Genomic DNA, 12,982 nt, shown 5'->3' with positions numbered 1-12,982 from the left:
TTTTTTTAAATGCAAACTTGATTTTAGCGAGCTGCCCCTCACGGGTTAGTGTTACGAGTTATGTACGATGTCGGAATTATTCGTAATTAATATTTTTTCAAGTGCTGTCTGAAAATTAATCAACATTATTGATTATTACTACAATAATAGTGAAAGTATTACCAGTTACGTTAATTCATTTTGTGTAAATATTGTTTCGAATTATTAATAATTGTGATAATGGAACTCTGAACTATATAATAATTTTTATTTAATCAAATTTCATATTTTTGGACGACTCGCTAGTACAAATAATGAATGGAATTGTGAATTTAATGAAACCTAAACGCATGACCTATAGTTCACCCCAATAATATTAATTGTACTCCTATTGGAATATGGGTGAATATTGATCGGGGTATTTTTATTAATAATCGCCTTAATTTTTTTGCTAACAACAATGTCGAAATATGAGAAACTCAAGCTGCTGATTTGGAAAAATTTTCTTTTGCAAAGAAGGCATAAATGGCAGACTGTCTTTGAAATTGCGTCGCCAGTGGTGTTCTCGTTATTTTTAATTTTAATACGATGCCTCGTTGATCCGCAATCGAAACCAGCTGAATCATACCAACCATTTCTACCAACTTATTTTAATATGAGCAGCAGACACATGTAAGTTCTCCCTTTACAATTATTACGTGCTGTGTTCTACAGAGCTGTTTCTGAATCATATATTTTTCGTAGGGGAAATCTAACTTCCGCAAAACGAGAAGGAACTCTTGCGTTTTCACCAGAGAATCCATTAATACGAAATGTAACTAAGAATGCAATGGCAACAGTTGCATTAGATAACTTAGGATTTCTGGCATTATTTTTTGATACTGGAATGCTGCCTGATCCTAAAGGTTTTAAGGATGCTCAAGAGTTAGAAAAAGCCCTAACCCAACCTAATGCTATGAATAAAATTCTAGTTGGAATCCAGTTTAATGATAATATGGCTAGTAAGTAAATAAATGTGCAAAATATGATTATACATGTAAAAACTTTTTTTTTAAATTAAGAATTCTATATCAATTAGAATATTTCAATTTCGTCAAATGTATGATTTTTATTCATCCATTGATCAATGTATTAATTTTAAAAACATTTCAATATTTTGCAGTAATAGGATCTTGTAAAACCTGTTTTTGCTTTGTCTGATGTCTGTATTATTGATACATTGTAGTAAGTTTTAACATAGCCTGATCTTAAGTGATATGAGTCATGTTAATATTAGGTATTAACCTTATAAAAATTCCTAACAAGTTACTTAGCCTCACAGCAAAGGACAAAGAGTTTTTATACCTAAAATTATAATTTAAGGCAAGATAATTACACATACATTTCTTTAATGTAACTATATTGTTCTAATACACTACTATTGACTTAACATATAGCAAAGTTGATGTTGAGGTTTACATCTTTCCATAATAAGGTGCCACAAAAGTCATAGTTTTGCTTTAGTTGATTAAAAGACTAATCATTGTCTTACCCATCAAGCTTAATAGTATCTGAACTAAAACAATTCTACGGACTTCAACTTCATTCCTATTCATTAAATAACTAAGTGTTACTAAGAAGCTTTTATTGAATGAAATATTCATGTTCTAGATGCCACAAAATGGCCGGACCATATTGATGTAACACTAAGATTTCCAGCTGTAATGAGAACACCTATGTATGACCACCCTCTTAGATTAAGTTGGAGAACCAACCTGCTGTTTCCTTTGTTTCCACTGCCAGGACCCAGAGCTCCAGAAGACATGTATGGAGGGCAAACACCAGGTAAAAATGTGACCTTAAAAATGACATTTTTTTATAGAACGGGGAAAACCGGCAGGAGGCTCACCAGATGTTAAGTGATCGCCGCCCATGGACAGGCAATGCCAGAGGTCTCGCGAGTGCGTTGCCGGCCTTTTAAGAATTGGTACGCTCTTTTCCACAAAGTGGCGATGCGCGGCAAAAACTGCCTTGAAAAACGCTCAGTGGAACGGCGGAAGTCGAGGTGATACGGGAGGATATTTTCAACATCGACAGTATCATATCTTATACATAAAACTGTAGGTATATTTGTAAATAGGAGTTAAATTCTAAAAAAAATCCACAGGTTACTCACCAGAAATGTTCTTAGCAGTCCAACATGCAATTTCCCAAGAAATAATTAAACAAAAATCTGGGAAACCGATAAATACAAAAATATACTTACAAAGGTTCCCACAGAATGCGTATAGGAAGGACGATCTATTGGTGGCAATGGAGAGATTTATATCTATGATAATTATGCTCTGTTTTGCATACACTTTTGTTAATACTGTGAGGGTGGTGACGGCGGAAAAGGAATTGCAGCTGAAGGTTGGTTAAACGTAAATCTTCATTATCTATACTGAGTATATATATATATATATAAAACCATACCTACCATATTTACCATAAATGTTTTAATTGTTTCAAGCATAGACAATATGTAATATGTGTAAAAAAGTTATTAATTACTGTTGACGTAATCACCAGACAAGAAAATCAGAGAGGGGTCTCTCCTTTAGGTAATACTTGAACGCCCCGATATTATTTTATATTAAATATGCATAAATAGACAAATATCATTGTCAAATAGTTTATTCCAATTAGACCACCTAAAATGGTAAATAAAATATAAGGTAGTTTCGAGGAGAAGAATAATAATGATAATATAAAACTTGGTTTACTTTCCTTTATAGTTTAATATCACAGAATATTAAATGTGCATAATCTGAATAGTAGTGTCATTGCGTATTTGTATTCGCGTTTTTAATCTACAGGAATGGGAAATACCATTTGATAACGTTAATACTGACATGAGTATTTTTAATTACTACAATTGATGTTCATATTACGCCTTGGTCCAATAAATTGTGTCGAATCATTACGCAACAAAAACTGAGTCATTCAACCCGTTTATATTATTAGCTTTGAAAAATATTCTAATTATCGAATTGTAGCCTCCTGCCCGTTTGCCCCCTGTTCTATTAAAAAAAAAGATGATAACAAGAGGCTACTTATGGGGTTCAAATTCAGCCGTAATTATATGAATAAAGCATTTAAAATACTGAAGTAATTTGTTTTTTTTAGGAAACCATGACAATAATGGGTCTACCGTCATGGTTGCACTGGCTCGCTTGGTTTATAAAACAGTTCTCGTTTCTTCTCATATCTGTCGTGCTCATGGTGATACTATTCAAGGTATGTATGAAATCTACATTTATATGCCTAATAATAAAAGCCTTTATTGCTGTTATTTCTTAGTAAATAAAAGAGTGAAATAATAAAAAATTAACACTAAAAACAAAACTATTAATAATTATTCGGCAAGCCGGTAAATTTCTATTATACAGCTTGTTCTTGGATATAGACCACCTCTAAGAGCTTCCTCACTCTTCGCTGTTGCTGGCTTTAAGTAGCCACATAGGGCCAGCTGCTCTTCGCACATCATCTCCCCATATTTTTATTTGTCTCACTCGGATTCTTTTGTCATAGCGCGGAAGCCATTGCGTATCTTTCTTCGTCCAGTTATCGATATCTTCTCTCATAATGTGTCCTATCCCTTTCCAAATCAATTACTAGTAGTAACAGCATTCCTAAACTTTGTCATGACCTTTATTTCTTTTAGTTTTACTCTATCTTTCAATTTTAGACCACTCCTACTAGAACACTCCTTTCGATACTATTCTGACATACTCTTAATTGTGTGATCAGTGCTTTTCCAAGTATTTGTAACTCTGCGGTCCAGTTCTTTGTTAGCGATTAAATGTCCTAAGTATACTGTAAATTATACTATATTATACTGTAAATGTAAATAATTATAAGTTTTAATACATACATAACTTAAATCCGTAAAAAAGTGTTTTACTTTAAATGTGTGTGTAATAGTTATGTTAGTTTTTTTTATCATCGTAGTCTTATATTTTTATTATATGAATACAGACCTGACTTCTTAAAATATATGAGTTATAACGCAAATAAAACATTATTTATTAATAATACGTTTCCTCCTTCATAAACATGTCGAGTCATATACACAAGTTTTAAATGCCTGCGCGCGACCTTGTTCAATTAATTTTAACCCTCAATTAAAGAGTAATATTGATTCAAAGAAGTAAGTAGACGTTAGACAGAATTGTTATAACAAAACTCTTGCTTATAAACTTTTTTCTGTTAAAATTGTTTTTAGTCACACTTTATTACGCCATATTTCTGTTTTTTATGGAGCAGTGTTGGCCTAGTGATTGTCATCCCTGAGGTTGGGGTGCGATCCCCGGCTGTGCACCCGTTAATATGTCATATGTATAATATGATTGTGCACTTTCATTTTTAACTAAATATATTTTTTATTATGTTTAATAAAGACTTTTAAAGAAAACACTTTTTTACCGGATTGAAGCTTCAATCCGGTAAAAATGCGTTTTCTCTAATTGTGTAAAAGCTATGTTAATAAAAGACAATTAATAAAGCCTTTTCTTTATCTTTAAACGTTTGTAGACATGTTTAAATCTAGCATTTCTGTTTTGCCATCAGTACTATGCTCGTATGTCAGCATTAATTATTGCCCCATTTATCGTTTAATATGTTGCGGTATTTGATTGAGATGATTGCTTCGTATATTGAATGATTAAAATTCTCAACACATTTCGATCGCATTCATAGTTTAGTTTTAGATTGTTCATTGTTGCTTGAGATTCTTCGAGATAAAAATTATACAAAATCACAATCAATCGAAAGAAACGCCTATTGTTATTATTAAGTGTAGTTCATAACTTTTTGGTTAAATATTTTATATAATTCATGGCCTTTAGCTCTTTGAATACTATATGAATGTCAGTTTGTGACGGCTTAAACTACACTATATACTAGTACATAGGACAATAAAATACCCAGTCAGCGAGGTGGGACTTCATTATATAATTGAAACTTAAGAAATATAAAATTACATTGCTACAGTGTTTATTGTGTACGCTTTTGCACCAAAAATACGCCATTACTGTTACGAGATTCGATGTAGGGAATGAAGTAAACACGTCCGTCTCGTAATATCATCATCTTAATTGGATCACATTTCTCTTATACAATGCGTTACATATATGCTATAACATATATATATAATTATGTATAAAATGATACCTAAGTGAATTGATGAAGTTTAAGATTGTCAATACAATGACAATCTTAAATATGTTTCAACCTGAACTTTAGCCCACCGATTAAGTAGCTAAAAGCGAAATATATGTGAGTTCAAGGTTTTGCACTGTCACGTGTCACGAATGTATGGATTACGCGAGACAATTGGTTTATAATTTTGTGTAATCTCAATGCCATACTAATTATGGGTGTAGTATATTCACATTATTATATTTAACGGAAATAAATATCAGAAAATCATTGTATGGGAAACAAATTAGGAATGAATCAAACTAGCTGATGTGGTCTCTGGCAGAATGACCAGCGCTGTGAAACATAATGCTTAGCCAGGGCCATTTACAGCCACAGCAAACACGCATTACATGCTTGAGACGAACCGAATGGGAAAAGGAAAAAAATAATATACCTGTCATTATATCTGTTATTTAATTTTTTTCTTTGATTACTGCTATGTTGTGTGTTTGTGTGTGTGTTTTGTTTGTAATAAATAATATGTCTATGTCTATGAATAAATGAAATGTGTTGTTTCTTAATGAAGTCTTCAGATCTTCTAGTGAATACCTATTAATACAGGTAACACGTATCATCTGTAAAACAAGCGATATAATTCCATAGAGCTACTACGAAATAAAGTAGCTTCTCGGCATTATTTCTAAATTGTTACTACAGACTATAAATGTGAAATAAAAAAGTTTTGTGTAATATAACACCAGAATGTATACTCTAATAAAAGTAATATAAGCTAAAATAATGATAAGATTGATAACAAAACATGAAATTTCCATTTGAAGTCACTAACAAAGGATAATTTATTTGTCTAAATAAAGCTTTGCCAACGGGCATTGCAAAAAAGCTAACATAAAAAAGATAATTGCAGATCCTTTGAAAGGCAAACCGCATGCATCGTACTTATATACGTAGCTATGTATTTATGATCATCACCCTCAATGTTGATATCTGGACGTAGGGCTCCTCCATCTTCCTCCTGTACTGTCAGACGGACTGTCTTCTCTGCGTACACTTTGATCCTTCTCGACGACGTCTTAAGTCCACCTAGTCTAAGACATCGTCTAGAAGGTTCGCGAACTTATTTCAACTACCAAAATACTAAAAAAACTAATTATATCTGACTATAACCAGTAAAAAGTTTCTGGCTAAACTTTGAATCTCTGGGAGTGTATGGGTCCAATTAAAGTATGATAATTAATATATATCTGACAATCCCTTAAACGCTACTGCTTCGTTGTTCCACATTAGGGTTGCCTGGAAGAAATCGCTTGTTAGGGATAAGGCCCCCCGTTGCCTTATAACTTTTGTAACCTGTTTTTTTTTTTGTTATGTGTATGTTTTGGAATAATGTAATAAAGTATAAATAAATAAACGTCTTTTTACGATATTTACCTGAAGACGATTATATCTTTTAATCAAATTGGTTATTGTAAAACAGATCCACTATGATTAGTGATATGTGCGAATAGTAATTTCTCTCTATTTCATTGTAGCTCTATTTGGAGCAAGGCCAAATATTTTCGCTTTTATTTTCGTAGAGCACTATTCTGTATCGGTATTTACTCGACTACATGAAAAACTTACTCTATATTACAATGCATGTCCGTATGAAGGGGGGAGCTTCAATATGTGTTATTTAAGGACCTATCCGATAGCCAAACTCCAAAAAAGTACAGTTTCTTTCCATTTTTTTGTCATCGTTTCTCAAAGTAGTTAAATGGTATATGGTGGAGTTGAGTAATTTATGTATCCATTTTGAAAGATCGATAAACGATTAAAATAACTTCGCTCGATAGAAAAAAAATTCAAACAGCCAATTTTTGACACTTCGATTTCATTTTATGACGCAAATTTATATTGAACATGATATTTAATTTTACACGATATATTTCATCGCAAGCCAAGTAATCCATTTCAGAAGATAAAGTTTCATATATTTAATGTTTTACAAACCTAATCATCAGTATTTACAATAAATCACAGTATTTATAATAAAACTACCATTACATTAATATATCAAATAATCTTTTATATTAACAGCACTAGAAAAACACTTAAACATCGAGTTATATAAATAGTGTTATAATAAATTGTCCTTCAAAGTTTTGTGTGCATTTTGGTACCTACTCCCGTAAACATATATCAGCCCATAAATCAAAGATGTTAATGCTAAAATATTCAATTGAAAAACATTTACGATTCTCGTATGATTTTAATAATTTTAAATTCGTGTGCGTCACTATTCAATGAATTTATAACGGTGTTTTGTCGTGCCTCACAGCCCTATTTGAACAGATATTACTGCAAAATAATACTACCTATCTATATTTTTTTGATCGTGTAATAAATCTTCTAAGAACCTTCCGTCTAAACATTCCGATTCTAAATAAAATATGTGGTATTATTCAATAACAACACACTAACTTCTTCAAGCTGACCTTTACACTTTACTAGCAACTATCATAGTATAAATAGAATTAGAAGTGTTTTTTTGCGGTGTTTGTAGCACAAATTTGGCTCTCTGATAGATCACTAAAAATAAAAAAATACGTTTATTATGGAACATAAGATATATCACTTATTCCACGTCATTAAATTTGAATCTGTAGGCATCCCTACTCATCGGCAAAGAAGTCGGAGGGTGTATTCCGAGAGAAATAGCCGGCGTAAAAGCTCTCGGTACTCTGTCAAAAAAACAAATCATCAAGTACACATACTTTAAAAAAATATAGCAAATTAATAAGAAGTAGCTTGCCCACTATACCTAACATACAATACCAAAATCATTATTCAATAAAAAAGTTCAAAAGTGTTAGTTACGTAAACTTAACACTTTTTTAAGTACCTCTGGGATGCTTACATTACTCTTCCATCGTAATGTTTCTATTGGCTTTTTACTAAGCGTGGAACAAAGTACTACATAGATAGATTATACTGTACTGTTGTACACTAAATAGATTAATATTTTTTAACTACGGATAACAGTGGAATTTCTCATAGAGATAGGACCAAGTCAAAAGAAAAATGAACAGCCAACAAACCACACCATCACTACCATGGGTATCCATAGGCTGCGGAAGCTAAAGAAAATAAAAATATTATTCATTCGAAACAATTTTATTATATATAATCACAACTGCCACAAACCACTAACGGTAATTTGTTAACGTCAATGCATTATTTTATTCATGAAATCTTGGCTTTAATATGTTTAAATCAATACAACGGCGTTTCGTTCTTCGAGTGTTCTCAAGGTCAAAAATTATTCGTTATACTGTTATTTTATATATTTTTTTGAAGAATTACCCATGTTAAAAAGAGGACAATCAAATGAAATATGAAAGATACACATCTAATAGTGACTTAAGAATTAGGCGGTGCGGCACACAAAACCCGAGGAGACGTTTTGTATCGAAGAAGTCGCATCGGTGCGCCAGGCGTCCGCGACACGTAAAAATACATTGAAAATTCATAAATGCCCATTAGGAAGAAATATAACAAATCGAAAGTAAAAAAAAATATTTTAAAAGGGGAATTTAAGGAGATGGTATAATAAACCTATAAATTGAATTTTTAGAACACTTCAAAGGCAACCTTTCATTTCTTACCTTATAGGAGATTATACTCGAATGAAAGTTTGTTTAAAAATAATAAAACATAAGACAGTTCAAACGGTTAATATTTAATGAGTTCTTGTAAATTTTCTTGTAACTTGGCGACCATTAAATTTTTTATCGTTCCTAGAAGTTTAATATGCTTTCACGAGCTTTGACAGCTGTCAAACCTAAAAAAAATTTAACTATTTGGAATTTAAAATTATTACTTGAATTTTTGTAAAAAATTAAAGTATATTACGTAACGAATTTGAGGGTGGGGGATAAAACGTTACGATGCGGGGTGGGGATTGAATTATGCGATAATGTTAATATTATTTTAGACTTTCCGATACTTTACACCACATAAATGGCAAGTTTAAGGAGTAATAAGTACATGGGTGGTAACAAAACGTTTTACAATTTGGTACAGAAGAACGTTACGGCGCGTAACTGGGGGGGTTTAAGACCCTCGAAAAATTGTGTGACGTAATAATTGAACGCTCCCTTATAAGATCTAAATTCCTAACTACTATTTAAAAATTATAACAAATTAAATTATATTAAATATAATAATATTTTCTATATACACAAAAATGCTTTAATTATTTACTTAAATTTAATTCACTTTGTGACCTCGCTTGAAGTGTGACTAATACAACGATATGTCCACGCTGTGTGCGTTGTACATTGATAATAATACGTAGCAACTTAATAAATAATATTGTCTAATTCTTACTATTATTATTAAAAGAACAAAATTGTTTGGTGAATTGTTGCAGATCCCATTTAATGCCACCATAGACGGGGAACGATATTCTGTCTTCACATACACGCCGTGGTCTGTCCTTCTATTCTTCATGGTACTATTTGTAATGGCTTCTCTTGCCTTCTGTTTCATGGTTAGCGTGTTCTTTACAAGAGGTGAGTATTAATAAAATATATATATAGTAGAACCTCCGTTACTCGAAATCTCAACTCTCTATTACAAAAAAAAAGAGCGTACTAATTTTTAAAAGGCACGTGCCCGTGAGGCCTCTGGCATTGAGTTTCCATGCAGTCCAGTCAGCCTACGTTATTTGGTATGGGAATTAAATCTTATATATCACTAATCACTTTTTAATCGTCACAAGGCAATCTGTTTCTCGGCATACCATGAAAATATTTAATGTTCGGGTGCCTAGTGTACGCGTAAAACGTATAATTTATTTCGTAATTTATAGATATAATGATAGCAGTGATTGATTATATAAATATATACAGCAGCGTAGTGGATTAAGCGTGCGAACCTCAACTCTTGTGCTATCGAATCAAGGCGTTACATTTTTATCTATGTAATCTTACGATCAAATGTTGTCAGGAAAACGAATCGATGACACATGACAGACGGATCAGCTATCAAAATCAAAATATGTAATCAAAGAAACGGATGCAATCGGAGCCCAAGATATATAGGGTTGTGGCGCCTAATGGGCGGGTTGGATTATGTCCTCCTAATGATGCTTTTTGTGTTGACTCGATGAATGGCCTGGAGTTGATAAAGTTATATGGAACCGTCATCTTGGATTTATTAACCTAGTGTTATATTATATGGTGTGGTATATTCTATAAGAATCCTGAGAAATTATTTTAAAATGGAAGTAGACATATAAAGAAAAAGTGACATAACTTCATATATACAACATCTTAATTTATTTTATTTATTTAGATACTAATTTAATAATATTAACTATAAACTTGCGACAACAGAAGAGGATCCTGAGAACCTAAGTACAATGGTATATAACCAACAACGAAATTCGCGAACACCTTAACATGAGAAATATCAAGAGGAAATCCGGAGACTGGCAGCTCACCAACTCACCTTTACACAATATTTGAGTCGACTAAAGCGTCACTATATTCTAGAGCTAGAAGACCGACAGTAGCTCTAGGCAGAAGATGAGTAGTTATTCCAATGGGAAGTCACTCCACATGAAAGCACCACAGAACAAAGCGTTGACTGATTGCAAATACCCGCAGAAAAAAAAATAAACAAACATGCAACGAGCGGCGTTATCCGCTACCAAGCGATCTCTTTTTTTTTATTTTTTTTTTATTCTTTATTCTTTGAATGTTTCGATAAAGTAGAGTGCACTGGCCCCCACACTAGGATTCCCTGTGTTGTGGTCAGCCAGTCTCTTCCTTTTCACATCTAATCTTGTAGGCAACTAATTCGTGAATTCAGTAAAATCAAAAGTAAAGTGCCAGAGTGCATCTTAATAAAAGAGTTAGCCAAAATTTAAATTGAAAATTATTTAAATATAACAACGACACGAAATTATAATAAAAAAATTTATAGTACTGGGGACAAACGGGCAGGAGGCTCACCTGATGTTAAGTGATACCGCCGCCCGTGAACACTCAATGCCAGAGAGCTCGCGAGTGCGTTGCCGACTTTTTAAATGGTAATCATTGTAAATGGATACTTAAAAAGTTATCGGTTTCAGCTAACACTGCGGCTTCATTCATGGGTCTTATGTGGTTTTCGACATATTCAGCGTATTTTCTAACGCAAATGCTTTACGAAGATGTAAGCCTCCATACGAAATTTCTACTCAGTTTGATATCAAATGCTGCGATGGGCTTCGTACTACAGATGCTGATAATTTGTGAGGGGACTTCTCAAGGTAAGAATTTATTATATATTCATAGATTGTGTCCGCAAAAAATCTTGATTGAAAATGTACTATCTAAAGTTTGTAAACTCTTCTTTAATAAAATCCTAGAGGCTCTTTTATCTCTGCCTTTTAATAAATGTTAGAAATGTATTAAAGAAAAGCTGTGTAAAAAGGCTTACTATAAAGATATCGATTATCTAGTTGATAAAAGGGCCTTGGACTAGACAGGCTATTTCTAATCAATTTGCTATATTTGTTTTAAAATAGTGTTGTTTGATGATTTGCTTTTTACGCTGGCTTTTTCTCTCGGTCTTCTTTGCCGATGAGTAGGGATGCCTACAGATTCAAATTTAATGTGGACGTAGAATAAATGATATCTGTATCTATGTTCCATAATAAACATATTTTATTTTTTAACCATATTGCCGTGAATATGTCGTTACATTTGCTAATAAATAATCAGGGAATACAGTTTGGCGGATGTAGGGATTAATTAAATTACACCATTGGATGGCTAAAGAATTCATTACGAGGATAGAGACGCATCGTGCGCGGTGGGGAAGCGCCGCCATTTTGAGATTATTTTGCCGTGTATCGAGATTTTAAATAAGAATAATTTTGTACTCGGAAATTTTAGTTATCATATGCTGTCGTCAATATATATTATACCCGTTACATAGATGTATATATGCTAAACACGGAAGTGTTCATGCATCAGCCACACCCCATTTTTTGTAAGTCTGTATTTCCCATCCGGTTCTCTTAAGAACTTCGAGCCCCGCATTTTATTTAAAACGTGTCTCATAATTCCTTCCTTCGACCTTCGACATGAAAAACGGTCCCACTCTGTTTTAAAAGATCTCTCTAGGACAAATATACCTATCTTAGACACTGTAAGTAGAACACCCACAGGCCGAATACACCATCGACCTGTGGACATAATGTAACATATGAAATAAACATTTTTTTTTATTCTATTTAAAAAAAAAACTATTCTATTCTGTTTAAAAAGGCCCTTTAATACCTCCTTGTACTCTTCAGTAGTCTATATTATTTGCACAGTTAAAACAGTGTCGAGTAATGAATCATAATAAATATCTTTCCGAGAATTAACAATTTATTGAATTGGATTACTTTGTAGTTTCAAATGAATCACATAATTCACATTTGGCTTTACCTAGAATATATAATTTATATCTTCCTAATTAATTTATAAGCCTCAAAGTTACTATGCAATTACTATTAATATCAATCTAAACATTTTTTTATGAAAATCTCCATTTAGATTGTAATAATAATTCCTTCAAAATACACCGTACCAAATCCTAAAGTTTGTCAGTCTTGTTTTGTTAGTCTGACAGTGTTAGTGTCCTTTGGCGGCGGTGTCACTTAACATCAGATGCGCCTCCCGCTCTCTATATTAAAAAAAAACAAAACATTAAGTACTTTAAATAAACATCTTCATAATATTATCCATCAATTTGCTTACATTAAATACCAGTTTTTTTTATTATATAACACAACGTATAT

The 12,982-nt window shown here is 32.5% G+C and overlaps 1 protein-coding gene across 1 annotated transcript in view; it reads left to right on the top strand.

Moving 5' to 3' along the window:
- Positions 1 to 20: 20 nt before the first annotated feature.
- The window catches only part of LOC110993551 (phospholipid-transporting ATPase ABCA1), a 43,216-nt gene continuing 30,254 nt past the window's right edge, over positions 21 to 12,982 (top strand). The window contains exons 1-7 of the mRNA XM_022259852.2: positions 21 to 651; positions 724 to 980; positions 1,630 to 1,803; positions 2,126 to 2,370; positions 3,127 to 3,237; positions 9,575 to 9,716; positions 11,282 to 11,461. Of these exons, the coding sequence (XP_022115544.2) occupies positions 440 to 651; positions 724 to 980; positions 1,630 to 1,803; positions 2,126 to 2,370; positions 3,127 to 3,237; positions 9,575 to 9,716; positions 11,282 to 11,461 (1,321 nt within the window). The 5' untranslated portion in view covers positions 21 to 439. The remainder of the gene's footprint in view (positions 652 to 723; positions 981 to 1,629; positions 1,804 to 2,125; positions 2,371 to 3,126; positions 3,238 to 9,574; positions 9,717 to 11,281; positions 11,462 to 12,982) is intronic.

The sequence above is a fragment of the Pieris rapae genome, chromosome 13 (genome assembly GCF_905147795.1).
Source record: "Pieris rapae chromosome 13, ilPieRapa1.1, whole genome shotgun sequence".
In the NCBI taxonomy this organism is placed as follows: domain Eukaryota; kingdom Metazoa; phylum Arthropoda; class Insecta; order Lepidoptera; family Pieridae; genus Pieris; species Pieris rapae.
This window is presented reverse-complemented; position numbering and strand designations above follow the sequence as displayed.